General features: G+C 42.5%; 3 protein-coding genes and 1 long non-coding RNA gene across 6 annotated transcripts in view; 2 read left to right on the forward strand and 2 right to left on the reverse strand.

Annotated features, from left to right (window-relative positions):
• Nucleotides 1-199: 199 nt before the first annotated feature.
• Nucleotides 200-1,555, forward strand: LOC6605721 (proteasome subunit beta type-7). Its single transcript, XM_002030501.2, has 3 exons — nt 200-356; nt 427-606; nt 880-1,555. Exons 1-3 carry the CDS (start codon nt 295-297, stop codon nt 1,454-1,456), a joined length of 819 nt encoding a protein of 272 aa, XP_002030537.1. The 5' UTR covers nt 200-294; the 3' UTR covers nt 1,457-1,555.
• On the reverse strand, nt 1,552-14,096 carry LOC6605722 (reversion-inducing cysteine-rich protein with Kazal motifs). 2 transcript variants are annotated; one of them, XM_032718394.1, is made up of 8 exons: nt 14,008-14,096; nt 11,379-11,946; nt 8,080-8,135; nt 5,138-5,252; nt 4,858-5,063; nt 4,565-4,706; nt 2,939-4,504; nt 1,552-2,837 (listed from the first exon to the last, which is right to left on the reverse strand). In XM_032718394.1, exons 2-8 carry the CDS (start codon nt 11,704-11,706, stop codon nt 2,035-2,037), a joined length of 3,216 nt encoding a protein of 1,071 aa, XP_032574285.1. In that variant the 5' UTR covers nt 11,707-11,946; nt 14,008-14,096; the 3' UTR covers nt 1,552-2,034. The 2 variants fall into 2 exon arrangements, with proteins under 2 accessions (XP_032574285.1, XP_002030538.1); XM_002030502.2 differs by having other exon boundaries at nt 13,975-14,052.
• Nucleotides 9,742-13,976, forward strand: LOC116801040. The gene is made up of 4 exons (XR_004361737.1): nt 9,742-9,756; nt 9,821-9,918; nt 10,170-10,308; nt 13,143-13,976. It is a non-coding gene; the product is annotated as an uncharacterized LOC116801040 (long non-coding RNA).
• Nucleotides 14,097-14,718: 622 nt separating the features above from the next.
• LOC6605723 (synaptotagmin-5) overlaps nt 14,719-20,504 on the reverse strand; it is a 49,057-nt gene continuing 43,271 nt past the window's right edge. The window contains exons 2-8 of one of the 2 annotated variants that reach the window (XM_002030503.2): nt 19,068-19,460; nt 18,743-19,000; nt 18,184-18,673; nt 17,341-17,621; nt 17,138-17,287; nt 16,833-16,973; nt 14,719-16,625 (exon numbers count right to left, since the gene is read on the reverse strand). In XM_002030503.2, coding sequence (XP_002030539.1) covers nt 16,479-16,625; nt 16,833-16,973; nt 17,138-17,287; nt 17,341-17,621; nt 18,184-18,673; nt 18,743-19,000; nt 19,068-19,409 — 1,809 coding nt within the window. In that variant the 5' untranslated portion in view covers nt 19,410-19,460 and the 3' untranslated portion in view covers nt 14,719-16,478. The remainder of the gene's footprint in view (nt 16,626-16,832; nt 16,974-17,137; nt 17,288-17,340; nt 17,622-18,183; nt 18,674-18,742; nt 19,001-19,067; nt 19,461-20,504) is intronic. The other variant, XM_032717913.1, reaches the window with a different exon arrangement.

Below are 20,504 nucleotides of genomic sequence, written 5' to 3' on the forward strand. Positions count from 1 at the left end.
ATATTAAAACATTACAACATCACAACATTAAAAAGTTTTAAAATTATACAATACAACTTTGAGATGTTACAATGATAAGAATTTAAGATACATAAGTTACAAAAAAAATTAAATTATTAATCATTTATTTCTGCAATACTATCGCTCTAGTTGAGTCTGTGAATATATATCGATATATTATCGATGTTACTTCCAGCTCTAGCAAGCCTTTAACAATTTTGTTTGTCATCGCGCTCCGCAGAATTAAAACCTTAATTTTCGTTGCTAATATAGTTGAAATAAAGAAAATATATAATGGATTTGGATAACGCACGCGATCTTCCCCGCGCTGGTTTCAATTTCGACAATTGCAAGCGGTTAGAATCGTCAGAGTTGTTCAGCAATACCCCATCGGCTTTTATTAATTGGTGTTTTATTTGCTTTCAGCAATGCCACTCTTTTAAATGGAGGCTTCAAGCCACCGACCACCACCAAGACGGGAACCACAATCGTTGGCATTATCTACAAGGATGGTGTTATCCTGGGCGCCGATACGCGAGCCACCGAGGGACCCATTGTCTCGGACAAGAACTGCGCCAAGATTCATTACCTGGCCAAAAACATATAGTAAGTCCACCGGCGGCACCTTTAAGTGCACAGGGAACATAATAATACTATTAAAAGAGCGATTACGCTATTTTTTTTTTCCTGCATTGCAAATGTGGGCCTCTTTGCTTGTCCTTACCGTCTTTGATTGATTTGGCTCCAGTTTTAAGTACCCAGTGATTTAAGTTGAGGATATTAGGGTGTAGTTTATGTTGCTCGAAATTAAAAATATGTGTAGTTTCCTTTCTAACACGCAAGTATCTCCCAATACCTAACGAAAATCTTTACCTTCAGCTGCTGTGGAGCTGGAACCGCTGCGGACACTGAGATGACTACGGATCTAATCTCCTCCCAGCTGGAGCTGCATCGCTTGCAGACAGATCGTGAGGTGCGCGTTGTGGCCGCCAATACGATGTTGAAGCAGATGCTCTTCCGCTACCAGGGTCATATCAGTGCCGCTCTGGTGCTTGGTGGAGTGGATAAGACTGGACCCCACATCTATTCCATTCACCCACATGGAAGTTCGGATAAGCTGCCGTACGCCACCATGGGATCGGGTTCCCTGGCCGCCATGACCGTTTTCGAAAGTCGCTGGAGACCTGACCTGTCCGAAGAGGAGGGTAAGAAATTGGTGCGCGATGCCATCGCCTCTGGAGTGTTCAACGATCTGGGTTCGGGATCCAATATCGATCTGTGTGTGATCCGCAAGGGCAGTGTGGAGTATCTGCGCAACTATGAACTGGCTAACAAGAAGGGCGAGCGCCAGTTGGACTACCGCTTCAAGACCGGAACCTCAACCGTGCTGCACACCAACATTAAGGACCTACTCGTCACCGAGCGCGTCCAGGCGGTGCCCATGGAGATTTCTTAAAGCGATTCCCCTTTCTACCCTTTTCGTAAATTTATTTAATAGAGCTTCGGCAGGATCTACTTGGAGTGGTTCAATAAAGGAAGCCATGCTTCATCTTAAGTTGCTATGTTTTTTTCTGGGGATTTTATTAGACTAGCGATACTCCTAGGCGGACAATGCTTTGGTCATTAACGAACTCCTAGCCAGGGACCAAAAATTATATTACAATGTTTTAAAATTTTAATAATGTTTCCACATGGTTAGGGTTTTGGTCCATTAATCTCTTTGTACTTTTACGATCCAGATTTTAAATAATTATTTTCAATTTAAATGTTATCATGGAGTTGTATTTAAATTATAAATTACATTTAAATTAGGTAAAACAAAGAGTACATATGATTTACGGACCCTGGCATAAATTAAATACTAACTAAAAAAGAACATTAAAGCTTAAGAATTAATTTAGCTAATATCACATGGTACAGAGGGTCAATTCCTTACAGTTGAAGGCACTTTCCATCTCCTTAGAATAACGGGTTAATTGGCACCAAGAATTCACTTGATTGAGTCAGATCATACACACTCCTTCTAGGGCTAACTTAAGCTATGATTAATCTAGAAACTAACAGAAGTAAGGGGAGTATCCAAATGGCGTGGGGACCATAAGATGTTGCTCCATTTGGCGTGGGTTCTAGTAGATGCGATACTGTCAAACAGGATAGAGCTAGATTGGTTGTAATTCTGGGTGATTGGGCATTGATTAGGGAGGATATCTTCTCCGCCTCCCGGGCGCAGGCCTCCAATTGAAGGCGCGTCGGTCTCTTGATACTGCTGGCCGGCACTATGGCCACAAAGATGCCTACTTCCATGGTGAGAAATCCAGTCAGTTGACATTCGCTGACCTGCACCAGTCCATCCAGCTGCTGCAGCACTCCATGCAATGTCAAAAGAGTGCTGCTCTGTGCCCTCAGTCCGTACATGGCGCGATCGAATTGCTTTCTGGAGTAGATTATCCGAAAGGCTCCTCCAGCACACAGTGGGCAACATGCTCCCGGGGGAACAATCAAGCGACAATGCTTGGATGCGGGAGCGGCACACTTGACAGTCCTACAGCGTCTTCCCATATCGCTGACCAGTAGTCCCACCTCCCGACATCGACCCACATAATCCACCAGCACGTATTCCGCTCTGGCCGCATAACTACTCTTGTAAGTCACCCCATTGATGCCACAGACTGGTGAGGGTGAGGTATTAAAGCGACTGGATTGACAGGCGGACCAATACGCCACTTGACCCTGAGGATTGGCTTTCAGCAGGGCACAGGCATTGGGATAAGTCCGTCCCTGGGCATCGCATACCTCGCCCTGATGAAAGGTTGAACAGTTGGATGCGGTGGCGTTGACTGCAATCGAGAAATTATAAAAATAATTTGAAAATTTTTAAGAAATATTTTTATAATTTAAAAAAAAAAAAAAAGTAAAGTGGTAATCAATTTTAACTTACCACATACGTATTGCAGACAAGGTCGCTGCATGCTGGCCAGGCACACCTTCCGGCTGTCCAAACACTGAGTTCCGGATGGACAACTGTTAGGAGGTGCTGCCTGGCAGGCATTCCGAGCATTGCATGCCCCGTAGACGTAATCCCCCTCTGGCAAATGACACTTGGCCACGCAGGCCGAAGGATAAGTGTTGCCATTGGAGCCGCAAACGGGAACGTAGTGAGCTGGACAATTACACGGTAGACTGGTGTAACTGGAATCTGCAAATCCTGGCAGACGACACTGCTGCTTGGTGCAAGTGATCTCACCGGCGAAACAACTGCATAGATTGCACTCCAAGTAGAATGAGGATCCATGCCGGTAGCTCCTCGCTCCGGGAAGAGTGCAGTGGGCATGCATATAGCTCGGTAGCGGTTGACATTGCTCCAGGCGACCTTGTAATCCGCATGAGCAAACTATATGCTCGGCCAGCGGAAATTGCCCTACTTCCAGTTTCTTGTGGAGATTACTCTTTCCAAGTCGCACATATGAGCCGAATGGTACAAACAGCTTGGAATCCTGTCCCAAATTGCAGCCCGGTATACAGGAATATCCATGATTGCCTCCTCGCTGGAGGATACAAACATCGCTGCCATTGCAGGGTTTCTTGGCGCATGGTGAAGTGATACCTTGGAACTCCTCTGGACTTGCATCTCCTGGTTTCATATAGCTCTCTAGGGATATACAAGGCAGTGGAGAATCATCATCATCCTTTTCTTTTAACCGAGAACATATATCCTTTGGTCGCTGGTGCTGTAACGTCCAGTCCAGGCACTCATCCAAGAGCTCGTGGCAATCTTCGCTGCAAATGCCGTTGAAAAGACCAACTCGTGTGCATGGCTTTATTTGGAGGGCACACACCAAAGCCCTCCACTTATCCGGAGCACAGCGACTGGTGTTCTTGATAAAGAGCTCCTGTCCCAGGACTCTGACGGTTCCCCGCTGCTGCAGGAGCTGCCAATCCTCGCGAGCAGCTGCATCATGTTCTGGTGTGCAGCTGCGAAAGAGTTCCGTGGGTCGATTGTTGAAGTTGGAGCAGAAACTAAGACCCTGACATCCGAGTTCACACGGTGCATCCACGCTTTCTATACACCGTCGCAGTTCCCTCTCCCCGGGCTGGTCCATACACTCGTTCTCAAAACTGCTCCGTGCATCCCACCAATTGCTGGTGAAAATTTGGTTGCACAATCGTCGGCACTTGTGGCTGCTGGCCTGTTCGCAGCATTGCCTTTTAGCCGCATCCATTCCCAGGTGATTGGGCTCACCCAGAGATCCCCCTTGCCCCGATATCCGTCCTTGGGCTAACGAGCCCCCGGCTCTTCCAGATCCTCCCGGAACATATAGTTTACCCGTCACTGTTAGAAAACACTGCCAGAAGGGCAGTTGTGGTAGTGGTGACCCACATCCTGCCGCTTCCAAGCGGGCGAAGATCACCTCACTTCGTTCCATAAGAGTGGCGTTTTGATGCAGAAGATTGCGGCAGGTGTGGCGACAGTGCTCCTTGCTGCTGTACTCACAACAGGGTATATCTAAGGAATAGTTTTGAAACAATAAGCTTTTATTGCTTTTTTAACATTAAGTTAACTTACATTGCTCGGCATTTGCCAGTGGAGTCATGTCCGTGTGGTTGTTTACGCAGTGAATCACATCCGCGTTACGATCTCCACATGCTCCATTTATGTCCACATGGTCATGGTTGTCATTGGCGGGCTCGAATACAGCTCGACAGGCCTAAATATATTTAGTTTTTAAGTATGGTGTAAAATACTCAGATAATTGAATGTTTTGAAACTTGAAATGCTATTAGCAAGCATTTGAGACTTAGATCAGTGTTCTTGATACTTCTACATTCAATTTAAAGTTGTGATATTACTATCCTTACCTCCAGACACTCGGAAGTTCGGGCCTGTCCGCAGCACTGATCTGCTGCCTCCTGCCGCTCCAGACAGTCGTAAAGCGTCTGCTCGTCGCTCCGCCGACAATTTTGCACCGGTGAGCGAGTGGAAGTGGCGCAGACGTTGCGGCAATGGGGCAGGACTCCAAATTGGCAACAGCGCCTTCCCGACCAGTCGGCTCCACGGGTGACCGCTGCGAGAAAAGAAGACAAAATATATACATATATTTTTTAATGGATTTTATAATCTAATTTTACACACACTCACAGTCAAAAGTCTGGTTGACGCAGGTCCAAAATTCCACCTGGTGCAGTTGACAATATCTGTGCAGTTCATCGCGATTGTCGCCGCCAGTGCCAGTGGCAAACTCCACCAGAGATAACTGGAAAAATATGCATAAATTGCAATAGACAACAAGTTATTAAACGCAATCAAACTTAATCATCGACCGTGCGCTTAACCCGCAACTCCTGACCCGCAACCTGTTGGATTTCAAGTGCTTGTGTGCGCAGTCTCAAAGTTTCAACACTCGGAAAAAATTTGAATATGTTTTAAACATATATTAAATAAGAAATTTACCTAAATTAATATAGACTTCGGTATTTGTTGATCGATTTTTTTACGAATTCTTAAAAAAATTTTATTGGTCTTTGTTTGAGTGCATGCGATTGCAATCCGGGTCGGTATTAAGTTTTTGAGACAGGGATCGAAAGATGCAGGTTGCACTTTATTCCCGCTCTTTTTTGTTGTAGTTTTTGGCGTATTATGTTACATTTTTGAGTGCTGTTCCCATCCTGACACCATCATAAATAACATTTGGCCCGCTCTCCCTCTTTCTATCGATAAAAAAAAGAACAGGCCCAGGGAAATTCAATAACAAATTTTCAGGCTCACTCCACACTGCGGCGCAACGTATCTGCCACAGTAATCTGAGTAAAGCGATGTCTATTCAAGATACTTCGTGTGCTTGTCCTCGGAACTTGTCTGGATCTTGAGCCTGGTGGCATTCCCATAAATACAAATTAACATAAACTGAGGTGGAGATGCAATGTGATCAACGGGGAGTTCATTTTAAAGGAGATACTGGTACCAAAAGTTGTTCACGAACTTTAAATAATATTTTAGTTAAATTAAGCGGTTAAGGCTGTTATTATCATAAAGCTTTTCCCAGTCGATATAATAATACATTTATAAACCTACATTTAACTAATTTCAAAGATGACACACGGCTATTAGAGTAAAAACCCTTTTTAATTGTGTTTCTCTATTTTGAAAAGTTGTTGATAGGACACTTATAGGTGTATCCGCCCATCTATTTAATCACATGTTAATTTCCGAATTGTAGGGTACCTTCTATCGACTACGCCTCTGGTTGGAACGCACGTCGTGCATGTGTGTTCCCGGGCTGTGTTCCCCCTCTTCGAAGACCAGGCCTCGGGCATGTCTGTTGCAGTTTTGTTAATGAAGTGTCCGTGGCCATGTCACGCACTCCCACACACTCGGATAACTCTACATGGCATCCCACCGGAACCTACTCCTCGAGGACAACCTGCCCACCTGGGCACCGAATCCCATCAGATATTGTCTTTTGCAATTATCAGACCCCAGAGCATTTTGTCAATAATAAAATGCGCGTAAATTTTCACTTATCTTGGGATGATCTGCCGTCTCGAGTTCGACTTTTCACACAATCAGGGGATAAGAAATAGAACAATTTGTGAGCGGGGTGGAGTTGGATATCAAGGGGTGTCCAATTTCCCGACACCCACTTGTAGAATCTAACTCTCTAATCTTTCGCAGACAAAAGAGAGAAAGAGAGAGAGCAGAGCAATTGAAAAGTGGATTTGGGTAACGCCCATGGGAACGCAACCGGTTGGCTTGGCGTTATCCTGTTTGTCAGTTTCAATTTGGCCAAAAGATTTAATGCCTTCATTTGCATTTCTAAATGAAAAGATTGGCAAAGCCGCAGCCCACTTTCGGCTGGGAAAACTAATTGGTTTTGGGTGGAAAATGGTTATGATTACAAAGTTAAATGATGTCAGTGATTTGATTGCCGGCATTGCCTCCAACTAAATCTAGGGGCTAGGAGCAGAGCAGACTACCGACAAAACTGCTGCACACACGACACTCACTCACTCACAAAGACAACAAATTGATTTTCAGCCGGCTCGGGTTTTATGAATGACTTTGAGTGGCAAACTGGTTCGTCTGGCTCTCCATTTGCACAGAAAGAAATTAATTAAGTAATAATAACACTGCCTTAAGTCATATTATAACTAGATTGCATAGTTACTTTGTATTTTCTTCTTAACAAATTTGTCACAAATTTAGTTATGTCACAACTAATATAGAAGTATTGATATTGCAACTATATACGTTTTATTTTCTCTGTAGCAGACTGGGCATTTGGTCTGGGTTCGGTCTTGAGGTGCAATTACCTGTTTGCCAGTTTATGCTAATTAACAATGCAATTTGTGCGGATTTTTCAATCCTTTTTGGCACAAGGCTCCATAATCTGAAATCGGCTGCCAGCGGATGTGGATATGGTATTCAAAGTTCCACCGAAATCGAACGACCATTAAAACCTGTCATAATAATTTTCATTGCATTTTCTGCGTGTGACAGTCCGACGACGAATCAACGTTTATTGAATTCTAAATTCATTTCGCTTGGCATGCACCGCTCGTAGTCCATTCATAACGAGGGAAAAGAGGATTCATGGGCACATAAAAATACCAGGAAATGCATTGTGGCTTGATCAGTAGTTTTTCCACCTTATCGGCTTGTTCAATCTGTATCTGATCTGCTGTCCGAGGTGTTCATACTTATGGCCACTTGCCCGTGGGGCAGCAACGTTTAATATTTATGACATACACATCATTTCCCTTCGAGTTGGTTTTCTCTGTGCAAGAGGCGCCTGCCACATTGGGTTAAATTAGTTATGAGTTTAGGTATTAGAATGGAAAATTTATGCAAAGGCTGAAGGAAATATTTGAAAAAAGAATTTTTAAAATTTATATACGTATAAATAATAATAGTAAAATAAGAGATATTAGTTTTTTAGCTTGTTATTAAAGTGCTGCCCTTGTCTGTACCACCCGTTGCATCCACTCATGCATTCATACGCATTTTTGATATATGATCAATCCTACCCACTAAGACCCCCCCTCCCCTTTTTTTCCGCTTTTCCCCCGATCGCCAATACTTACATTTTCGCATGCTGTGCGACATGAGCCGAAGACCTGATTGCAACATGTGAAGATATCTGCAAGAGAAGCAAACAAACAGAAAATAAGCATGTTGCGCGTGGAAAACAAGAAGTTAAGTTGGCAAAGTGCAGCATATCAGGGTTTAATGGCTTGGCTCACGCATTTTGACACCACTCAGTAAATTAAAATTTAAATAAATGCCACGGGAGGCAGAGAGATATATGCCAAAGGAGCGGATTGCACTCAGTCAGATTCGCTTGATGCCCGATTCCTGATTCCCGATTGTGATCATGACCATGATCATGATCGCCACATGTTGTGCTGAATCTGTGGCAACATACACTTCCTCTGGCACAAATCACACAGGGACTGACTTTCACGGGGATGGGATTTCGTTTGTTCGCACTAATTAGGTGGCTGGAATGGTATCCTGCTTATCTACGAGTACCCAGGGTGACTGATTACTTATTAAGCACTTAAGGCTTGTTTTCCTTTCCAATTTTTTTTTTACTCGTTCCCCTTTTTATCTGGCTGCGGTTCATTTGGAGGATTGCTCATTGGGTGTTGAACTTTTCTTGCGAAAAAAAGGGGGGAGCACAATGATTCGTTTGGTTTTGGTATCAGGGATGGCAGCGTGATATGATAGGCAATAATATAATACTAAGTTTTGTTCTTAAGATAATCATGCATTATGCATAATTAATATAAAAAAATATATTTTCTGATATTTTAAACATGAAATAGCTTACCAGTTACCAGTTTAAGCTTGTTAAAGCTCAAACAGCTATCTGATTTGAATTCCTTGTAAGATCTTGCAGATCTATTCACCGTCAATTGTAACAGCTTGTGTCTCACCTAACTATAATTGACATTATTCTGATTGGGCTACAGATTGAACAAGGAGATAGCCCTGCTTATCCCAACCAGATGAATATGAATGAGTGCGCGCAGAGAACTGAAAGTCGTGACACGAATGCAATATCTTTCCTTTGAAGATCACTTAAAAGTATCTGACTTTTTTGAAAACACGTCGGGATGCTCATCACTATGTGGAAGCGTTTCCCATGTCTGACATCTGCGACACATGTCCCCGATCTCCGGACTCGAAACTCCGGATCCGTGGCACTTGGACGTGTGACAGTTGGCTGGGCGTAAAGGGCGGGTTCAAAGAGTTTCGCTGAGTGCGTGAAAAATTTCAGTTTTTGTCACTTGCGTCAGGAATTGGGGGGCTACTGAACTTCACAGAAGATCAAAAGCAGTGCCCATTAATTAAGTGTGCAATTGCCAAAGCAGGGCAAGAAACTATGGACGAGGGGGTGGAGTGAAAACTGCTAAGATTTCCCCGCTTTTCTGGTTCGAAAACTCACGTATTTTTGGCTCAGCCATTTTCATTTCGGCCAAGCGAGTCCGGGGCAGTCGCATTTTATCTTTTTCTCGGGTTGAGTGACTAATTTTAGCGGAAATTTACTTTGAAGTCCACCGAAATAAATTTGGTTGTGGCCTGTGAACATCGATTTGGGGAATCAAATGTGCAAATGCGAAACTGTGACAAATCGTTTGGAAAATGCCTTTTTGATTTCCCAGGCGTTGTCTTCTACCCCATTTTGACATTTCTCCGATTCTACTGATTCGGTTTTTATTTTGCATTTATTTTTAAAACTGTTAATGTTTTCATTTGTGCGTGCTACTCTGCGTATAGTGTGTCGTTGAGTGCTATTTTTATTGTGTATCTTAATTTCAGTTTTAGTTGCAAAGTTGCGCAGTCTTCCGATGGTTTCTTTTTTTCTCTGGCCAATGATCTAAGTTGCTTGTCAACGCACCACACGCAAAAAAAAATAGGTAATAATTTTGAAAATAAAATTTAAATAAATAAGTACAAATTGAAAAGCTCTCTGATTTTCAGACTAGTTCATATTTGTTATGAGTTTTTGATGGTTTAGTTCAAAAATCCAGAAAAGGATATTAACTTAATCCAACAGTCCCCATAAAATCCAACTTAGCATAATCTAATTTAATAATATTTTTTGTCTACTGTATATCTTTCCTGTTTGGATCTGTGGAATGGAATGGGGTGACTTCTATAAATAAAGAAATCCACTGAATGGCAGTCTCCGGATTCCCCGTCGCATGTCAAGTGTCGCAGCTGATTTGTCGCCAAGTTGTCGGCATTTGCGGGAAGATAACTCCCATCACAAGGAGTGGACACATCCGACCACCCGTTTGATTAACGTGAGTGCAACAAAAATGATTGTTTAATAGCTATTTTACGAGCGCAGCGCATTCGAATGAAACATCAACGATGGCCATTTGTATGCAAAACACTTCAAATGCCGCACAATCCACATCATTTCGGATGCACAACATCGCGCTGTTGAGCCAAAGAATTTCCTTTTGCAAAAAAGAGCCACAGTAGTACAATCAGTTAAGCTCAAGGCGGCGACATATATGTATGTGCGCAGGCCATAAAATTTCATTGGAAATCTAACACATTTATCATACACTGACACCCCAGCCCGCCATAATTCACTCGACCAGCCAGAGTTAATAAAACAGGCAGCGAAGGGAATAAAGCATATCTTGGATTCCTACTTGAGTTTCGTACATATGCTGGCGCCATCAGGCAACCCAGCTTTGCAACAATTTCAACTAATTTTTAACACAGTTTCAATTTAGATTCGAGCACAAGCACGCACTCACTCGGTTGCGAGTATCTGTATCTGAAAGCAGTGGCATCATCGTCATCAGCATCAGCACTTTCAATTAAAACATTTCGTTCGCGCTCAAAAGGCAAATTATTGCTTTTGATTAAGTGAGTTGATGCTAGTGTGTGGTTCCATTTACATGCAAATCAAAGTGGGAGGGGCTGTAAAATGTTTATACTTTTTAGCCGGTTCCTCCATTTGCAGACAAACTGACCAGCCCTAAAAATGTAAAAATGCGGGTTGTCGAAGGGGGAGTGAATGAAAGTGACAACGTTCAAATAAATCAAGGAACCAGTTTTGTTTCATAGCAATGAACTCGAATTCAAAATATATATGGTGAAGGTATGTTGCATATCATGTATTATAAAAATTATTCAATAAAATATTGATAATTTGTAGATATGCACTTTTGAATGTAAATATATAAAGTATTCGACTATGTTCTTCTGTTTTGCCTTAACACATTGTTTTCACATAAAATGTTCAATATATTTCTAAATCATTTGTCACTCATGAGTGGGTCAAACCAAACTGATAAGCGGCTGCTTTTGAAGTGCCAGTAAAAGATCAGAGGGCTAACATTGCTTATCAACTTACCATGTGATTCTCCGGGCGATCTTACAGATTCCACAGCCGTGACCTCGGAGCTATCGATTGCCTCACTAGTATCCGCATCCAGCCAATCGTAGTCATCCGAATCCAGGCTTACAGAATGGCTGCGACTGTTCTTCTTCGATCCGCTAGATGGCGCATGCCGATGGTGATCCACCGAGGCATTACTTTTATTATTTCGACGTCGCACCTGTCGCTCCACCGAATGATGGTGATCATTCTTGATGCTCTGATTTTCCTCCAACTGCCGGACAGCACTGACCACTCCAAAGGGCAGCAGGAGCAGCAGAATTTCCCAGCCACTCAGGCGCATTTTTATCGTTGTTTTGTCTGCGTTTTAAATTTAAATGCACTTGTTTGTTTGTATTTTCTACTGATTATAATGTCGAGTGCATTTTGTGCACACTGATAGCTGGTTGCGGCCAAATGAAATGAGTGTGTCACAAGTCAAAAGTCTCGCTGGGTTCATCCACATACACACATGGCCAATTGGCATCCGTTCGATAAGCGACCGCTTACGCACTACTTTACACTATATACAAGCTGATTTTTCCTGCACAGAAAAAAAAATTTATATTTAGTTCCATAACTCAAACAAATAATAATTCCTTAGCATGATGGGAGTGTGGGAGTTTTAAGAAGTCAATGCTAAATATATTTTTTTTTACCAAATAACTAATACAATAAGGTACTCAACATTTAAGCTCTCTTTTTCGAGTGTATATGTTTATGGACAGTGGGGCTGCGATGCTCGTTACTAGATAGTGATTGAAAAACGCAGACAAAAAACGAAAAACGATTAAATTTAATGGTCTCCCGCACAAGGGACTCTATTGATAGGAAGTTCCGCTGCTATCTGTTGAAATATACATGAATAAATGCAAGACTCTTTACTCGGTGGCGAATGTGAAGGCATTTCGAAGACGCCTCCATCGCCATCACTTGTCCACACGATGTCACACAGTAATTAAGCCAATTGACCTCGCTTGGCCGCGAGTTTGGCAAAACGTTCCCAACTCCTCCGCTGCCATCGCTCCTCCGCTTCCACAAAGGCAAAGTGGCGGGGGCATTGCCGAACGGCAACGGCGACAACATTTTATTAAAAGTGAAAAATATAAATAAATAATATCAAAAAGCGCCAGCGGTAGCGGCCGACAAAGTGACGCAAACGGCGGGGGCGGGGGAGCACTAATGATGAGACTCGTTTCGGGTTGGGTACTTCGAAAGCCTTCTTTTCCGCCCCTTCTACTTTTCGCCTAGTGTCCTTGCACTTTGCACTCGAAAAAAACCAACTAATTTACAATCGTGTTCATATATAATTATAAAAAAATATATCAAATTCTAAGGTAATATAATTCGAATGGAAAATGCTTAAAAATTTAAAATACAAAACAAGGAAATATCTAGAATATAACTTAAGATACAAAAGCTAGACAAATTTGTTGCTTATTAACATTCATTAAAATGTATCTTATAGATTGAATCGCTTACTGCTCATAGCTTTTAATCAATTTTAAAGTTTTAAAAATGTCTGTTTTTTTTTTAACATTAAAATGTATTCAGATATTTTTTGCACTGCCTGTCTGTGGCAGTGTCAAAGCGCATACCAAAACAGGCGGCAGAGAAGAGGGGGGGAGTGTACTACGTGGGGCGGGCGGTGAAAGGTGGGCGGAGGAGGGTGGCCGGGCTATCAGCGTTGAGTTGAGCGGTGACTGTGCTTTGATGTCTTTCTAATTGCATATTTTACAGCGCCAGAGAGGCGTCCTCGCACACCCGCTCATCTACAGCCAGCGTCGCTATCCTACAAAAGGATAACACTTTCAGCGAGAGTGGAAAGTGGAGCTATTTGCTGTGATGTGGATGCCGGCAGGGTGCCCCTATGTCCCTTCGCCCACAGCGCCAAGTCACCAGCCCCCAGCCCCTGGGCCATCCCCTCAAAGACGCCGTGATCCAAAGTGGACCAGGACCTGGTTGGTTTGTCAACTTCAGCGTCAGCGTCAAACGAATCCGAGTAGGAACACAAAGGCTGAGACAAAAGCGGCATGTTCAAAAACTAGACAAATATTAACTCATATGCAGCTTGAGGTTGAGCGGAGAAGTAGAAGCCTTTGTCTTTGGCCCTACAGTCTTACCTCTGTAAGACGAATTTGCGCAGGGAAATTACAAACTATCAAAACGTTTTATTTTAAAACCGGGTTGGATTATGAAAATATCCAATTGGTAATAAGATCTACACTATCAGCACATAATTTTATATACAAAATGTAAACAAATAAGATTTAAGTTTGTCTGTTAATCCAACACCATCATTGTTATGTTTTTCTGTAAGGTTTAGAGCCAGCTAATTATAGGCAATCTCCACTGTACATGTGTGATTGTGGCTTCAACTCCGTTTTGATTGCAATGGGAGAACAATATGCATCAAACAGAAAATAGCGCCACTTTACAAAAAGGGATGCAAAGGAGCCGCAAAAGGACCTGCACGTCGTACACACATTCAACCCAAAAGCTTCACACACACATCCATAAACACGTTGCACCCAAATGCATCCCACAAACACTTGTCGTTTGATTTGTTTACCGGGTTCACTGCGCTTTACTCGCTGAAACTCACACTTTGGTTTGGATTATGCTTAAGTATTTATTTTATAAATTTAAGCAGACTGTCATATAATTTTGATTAAAGAAACACTTTTACTTTTTATTATTCAATTGATTTATTTTGGTTCGCGATCAACATATTTGACGCGCGACATCTTCTACTTTTACGTCCGCACGATCCGACGGTTGGAAACAGTGTGAGCGCAGACGAGAGTGCACGTTGTGTTATAAGCGACTCTGAAAAGTGCACTGAGAGAAATGGTAGACATATAAACTGGATATATTCGTTGCTGATTTTCTAGCTAAACAAACGGAATACATTTCTTTTGATGTTTGATTAAAATATTTACTATATTTTTTTCATAATTTGTGTTATATATATAACACAGTTAGATATTTAAAAAAGGTTAGAAAAGGTATGTCTTATAAGTAAAAAATAAATACCAGCTCAAAAATAAACAATTGTATTAATTTTTTTTTTAAAGAGATGGAAACAAAAGTAAACATATCCAAATAAAAAAGTTTAGTCGCAAAATACCAAATCGGTGTCCTTGCTAACTATTATCTGAGTCACAAACCAGCAGGCTTTATTTTCGCGTTGCCAACTGATTCGTACTGCTTGAACTGCTTTCAAGCGCCAAGTTCAAATGTTGTTTCATTTCTTAAATACTTTCGGGCACATTTTTAACTGGTAATCAGGTTGGTGATTGAAAATATATATTTCTTCTTTGTTTTAGTTATTTATTTACCGAATAATTTAAATTCACATACATTTAAGTTTACATATACATTTCATTCATATGAATAAAGGTTGTCTTGTAGTTTGTATGTGTATATATTTATATTTTAGGTGGTGTTAACCCTCATTTATGGTTTAGTTTTCAACAGTGTCCCCTTTAGGCTACAATAAATAAACACTATTTGTAGGAAATATACTTGATTTTGTACATTTCGCTTTGCTTTAAATGTGTTGCATTGAATTTTGCATTCCGAGTGCATTATTCACTTTCTCGTATATGTTTTAAAGTATCTTCTGCTTAAATCGGAGGTATTTCAGCATATATCCTGTTGTTCTGTTGCTTCGGTTTATTTTATTAATGTCAGCAATGTTGTTCTTGTGTTTTCTCTTTTGTACCCGACAAATTGAACCGTTTGTGTAGAAGAATTGTTTTAGAAAAACTTGTACAAGTATAGTGTATATGTATATATTTCATTATATTTATATGCTTGGCTCCTTAGAGTATGTACTTTTTGTCTAGTTAACACGTGCAGTGCTATGTATTTTTCAAGTCTTTGTTTAAGTTTAAATTACACACATTCAGTTGTTGGTATTCTGCAATATTTACTGGGATTAAGTAGCATATTTTACACACATTATAAGGTCTGACTTCCCATAGGTTCATACGACAACACCGAAAATACATTCATAGGTTTATGTGAAAAAGGAAATCGGCCAACCCTAATGCATTCTCCTTTCAAAAATTTCTTATAGTTCATATGCCTCGGAATACTCGTTGTAAGTACATATAAAATAGGTTCAAGTGCTCGAGAAATTCACTTTGGTGTTCCTTGTGATAGACGTACTCGGCTGGAAGGAATAAATGTATTTAACTTAACAATTAGCATAAGTTCTCTACACTTCTCGCTCTCGTCGCTTTTTTTTATCCTGCGGGCTAAGCTGTCAAACAGCCGACGACGAAACGACAAACGCATACAGGATCGAATGGCAAAAGGACAACAGGACGACGATGGCAATTTGTCAACTGTCGCCGGCACAAAAGGGCGAGTCCTGCCTCGAGTTTTGGCTTCCTGCATGATTGACGACCATTCACCTATATACGAATTATTATTATTATTATTATTCCCGGTGCGGTGTATTCATAATTATTTAAGAAATGCACACTTGAATGCCTTCCTTGAGCGGAGAAGGATGAAAAAGGAGGCGGCAGGCTCCTCAAGTGTCTGCTGAAGTCGATGGAAATGTCAACAAGTCTGGCTGACAGTTTTGGATGTGCGATTACCGATTTCCTATTGTATCCGTACCCGGTTCTCTTCTGGTTTTTGTGTGTGTGCTATTTTCCCAAGAGGTTGCACGAAATGCACAACAAGAACAAAAATCAAACCGTTCAACCAATTACCCACAAATACTCATAATTCGTGGGCATTCTTTTCTTTTTCGAAGATTCTGTCGTTGCTTAGGAACTTTTGATTGAGCTTCTTGGAGGGCTAGTTAGCTGCATATATATATATTGTACATTCATATACATATACATATATAGGTATATATAGATGAGATTTTGATTTCGTAGAACTTATAAGCTTTGGGGGGCGGCGAAGCGCCCAAAAATGCAATTGGAAAATTCACACAGACACGGTTACATTAGTAGTACACCTATATAGACGCAATGAGGGGAGCAATTGAATGTTGTTTTTTTTTTTTTGGAAAAATCATAATTCATAATCCAGCATTCATTATGCACGACCCTAGCGGATATAGTGCCACATAGCCGTAGGCTTTCGGGCATTGTTAATCATATCGTGCCAGTGCTGGCATCCAGTTCCACTTTCCTGGGGCCCCAGTCCGCAGCATCCGATTTCCGTGGCCTCGCTCCCGGCACCCACCACATAGATCTGCCAAGATATAAAATATAGCGGAAAATGTATATGTAGAGTAGAATGGAGTGGAGTAGAGTGGAGTGGCGTGGGGATTTCAATTAAAACACGGCCGGGCATTAAACCGGGGCTATTGCCCGGAATTAGCAGCCGGAGCTGTTAAAAGCGGCGCAGACCACCGGTTTATGGCCTGGTCCACGTGGAAAGGCAAAGGCTAAAGGTTACCTCGATGGCTGCGTTGTGGAGATAATTTGATTGCAAATTAAACGTGAACGCCTCATTCCAAATGGGATTGGTGGGATCGTCCGACTTCGTAATGCTCGTCTTCTTCTTCTTGATGCGTTTGCCATTTTGAATCAGATAAATCTGAAAGAAAATTAGCAGTATTAAGGAAATTTATTAATTTATAGGCGTTAATGAGAACATAAATAACACTTAAATTGAATCTACTATTTAGAAGTTAATTTTTTTACAATTAACTTTTAGAGGTTTCTTTTCTCATTAATAATTGTTTAATATTTAATATTCACCTTGACATATGGTTCCTGAAGAGTATCCAAATTTCTAGCCTTCATAATGACAACCGTCAATCGCTCGGCCTGCGGCAAATAGTTCAAGGAGCACAGCAGTTCCGGTCGATCCTCCTTGGGTTTCTTGGTGCGCAGCAAGTCTCCCCAGATCTGTATAGATTTTGTATTACTATAAGTCCTAATCAATCGAAACCATTACTTACCTCCACTGACTTGGAGAGATCTAGACCATCCACAGAGATGCGAACCTCGCCGATAATGTCGTTGTGCGAATAGCGATCGTAGTCGAGCACTTGGAGGATCAGCTCCTTGCCCTGGAGCTGATCCCGAGAAACCGGGAACTTGAAGTGCTGGTCAAAGTAGGGATTGGATTCGCCCCTGTGAATGTGGGTCTGTCGCTTCCGGCTGTCCACTTCTGGTTGCAACATCAGGCGGACATAGGGATCCCGGAATCCACCCTCTTCGATGGGACTGAGATTGTGAGCTGAAATGGAAAACAAAATGAATGTCTTGATGAAACACAAACTCAATATAGATCGAACTAGGTATTATCGTGGCATACACAGCTTAACAAGTCATCGCACCCATATGTTAAAATAATATTATGAAATCTTTTCCAGAAACTAAGTACATACTATAAGAATGCGTCGCATTAATATCAAGGTACGTTGTGTGGGGAGAAGAGTTGTGGAATTTAATATTAACCGCTCCATGCCGATGCGTAGACTTATGGAAGCCTACGCCCATTATTATAAACTTGATCTGAAGAATATATATTTCAAGACGCGTAAACTTCGAATCGCAGAAAGTGATACGGCGGATTTTTTGAGTCTTACCAATGGCGATGTGATAGAGGTCAGAACCAAATACTATCAACATTTATCTAGCGAACAATAATCACCATACTCAGTAATGTATTTTAATATTAATCCGCCTAAATAATTTTTTGTTTGTTATTTTGTTAATAATTTAATTAAAATTTTTTGTAATAAATTTTGTAAAAAAAAAAATGTATATTTCAATTATAATTTTAACACGAATATTACCTTCAATCAGATGAACCGTCAGATCGAACAGGTGGTAGTCGTACTTAACGCGCAGATGCAAACGACCCACGGCATGACTGGATTCCGGAGCTGTCAGGTAAACGGGTCCGTCCGGCATTCGATAGAGATCCGGTTGAAGGGCACCCAGTGGCGAAGCGGGACCCATTGCGGGATCCACTCCGGGCTGCGATCTGGGCGGTATCAGCAGCGGTGAAAGGCAGCGACCTCCAGCCACGCCCTTTCCCGCACTGCCGCCTCCCATTCCCGATCCTCCGGCCAAAGATGCCAAGCTGCTTTGCGAGGGACTGGGCGTCCTCAGATCGCCAGGATCCGCCGAGTGGGCGGGACTTCCACAGCGAGCATCCAAAGAAATGGTTCGCATGGGACTGGGTGACCTGGCCAAATGGTGCGGAAATCCAGGCTCACTTGGCAGCGAGCTTCGTCCGTCCGGTCCAAAAGTCCTTATCTGTGGTGAAGAGCCTCGATGACCCTGCGATATTAATTATATAGTAATAGTATCGTAGTTTAGCAAAATCAATTAGTTCGTAGTCACACATACCGAATGCCTGGATGGGGCGCTGTCCACGCTGCTCTGGCTGGAGATGGACGGCGTGCGCTGGAGGCGCGGCGGAAAGGAGCGGCTCTGGTGGTGCAAGTGAAGCGGACTGTGGAACACTTCGGCGGGTCCGCGCAAGATGTCCGTTCCGGTGGCCGAAACTGTGCCCATGTGGTGATGGTTTAGGCCCATGCCGGCGTGCATTCCATGCAGCTGACTGGCCGGCTGGATGGGTTGGCATTCCTTGGCAATAGCCACCTCCTGAGGGAATCGAATAAATGGGATATATTAGAAGAGTCCACTAATGGCCATCGCCAGTTATAAGAACCTCCGAGTCCGTGGGCAAATCACAGCTATCGCTGACACTACCGGCTGAAACGCTGCCAATTCCGCTGGTGGTCGATGTGACCGACGAGGCCGACGGCGGCGGTGTCATGGGTTGCGGCGGTGGGGTGGTGGAGCCCTCGCCCATCGGCAGAATGTGCACCACCGAAACCCCATTGCCACCGGCAGTGGAGGAGGCACCACTCCCACTCGGTGTCCCCTCATCCGCCGAATTCCGATCGAGAGTAACGCGACGCACCGCTCCCACTCGCTCCTTGGCCATTCGCGACCAGGACTCGATGCGCTTGTGGGCCAGCCAACAGGCTGCCGGACCCAGACCACTCATCTTCTCCCAATTATCGAGGGACTTTGGTTATGGGAACGCTGCTTTTCTTCTCTGCGGTAAATAGAAGGTTTTGTTGCTTGGCTACCTTGGACTCTTGGCGGGTATAGAAACTGCTGCTTCACTTATTTGCTCTCCCACTTTACACTCAAAGAAATAAACCGAAAGTGTCGACCTTTCAGTAACGCATGAATACAGATTTTTATGGTAATAGTGCATTTTCAATAGTAAATTTAACTCGTTCATAGGAGTATCTAAAAGTATGCAGCACAGTACCCAGTATTTTCCAAATGAATCCATAGAACTTTTGCATTCAATACGTATTGCAAAATTTGTAATTCTGCGAACATATAGTAATTTTTCTGAAAGTGCATCCACACATTTGACCGCTGTTAATCCGTTTACGCAAATACACTCACACGCCATTAGATTGGACTAACCACCGACGAGGAAATGGAACACGATGAAATGCCCGGCACGAGTGCGGGTTCAGGTTGGAAGCCCTGAACCGGCATTAATTATTCCCATGTAGGTCATGGTGCACCATTTCTGCATATCCTCATAAGAAAACCTCACTTTCGCCTTAATGGTTGCGTTTTCTCAGTAGTAGAGTTGGAATATAAAATGCAGTTTGGTTTACGGCAAGAATAACGAATTTTAAACGAATTTCACAACTTAGTGACTATAGTTGAACTGTTTTTAATTGGCAGTTTGTGGCTGAAGTTTGGTAATTTTACCACATAATTTAAGCAACTTTCCAGCACCCAAAAGTCGAAATGCGTCCTGACCTTACTATTTTCGTCATACCCCACCAGCCATATAATTTTTGTAAACGATAGTCAAAAGTTCATCCATCTCTGCTCGCCGCCCATCGTTTTTATTGGGCATCTCAATGGCAGGTGGTAAATGGGAATTCTTAGCGGCGAATCCATGGCAACTGCACTAACGAACAATGTGCGTCATCGTGGAGGCAGCTCCGCTAATCAGTCAGCCAACTAGTTAGTTTGGCCGGCATCCCAACGTTTCCAAAGCGGCTAATGCCTAATTATTCGAGCAGCGAGTATAATGATAGTGAAGGGAAAAATCTCAAAGCCCTCC

The sequence above is a fragment of the Drosophila sechellia genome, chromosome 3L, assembly GCF_004382195.2.
Source record: "Drosophila sechellia strain sech25 chromosome 3L, ASM438219v1, whole genome shotgun sequence".
NCBI classification, from domain to species: Eukaryota; Metazoa; Arthropoda; class Insecta; order Diptera; family Drosophilidae; genus Drosophila; species Drosophila sechellia.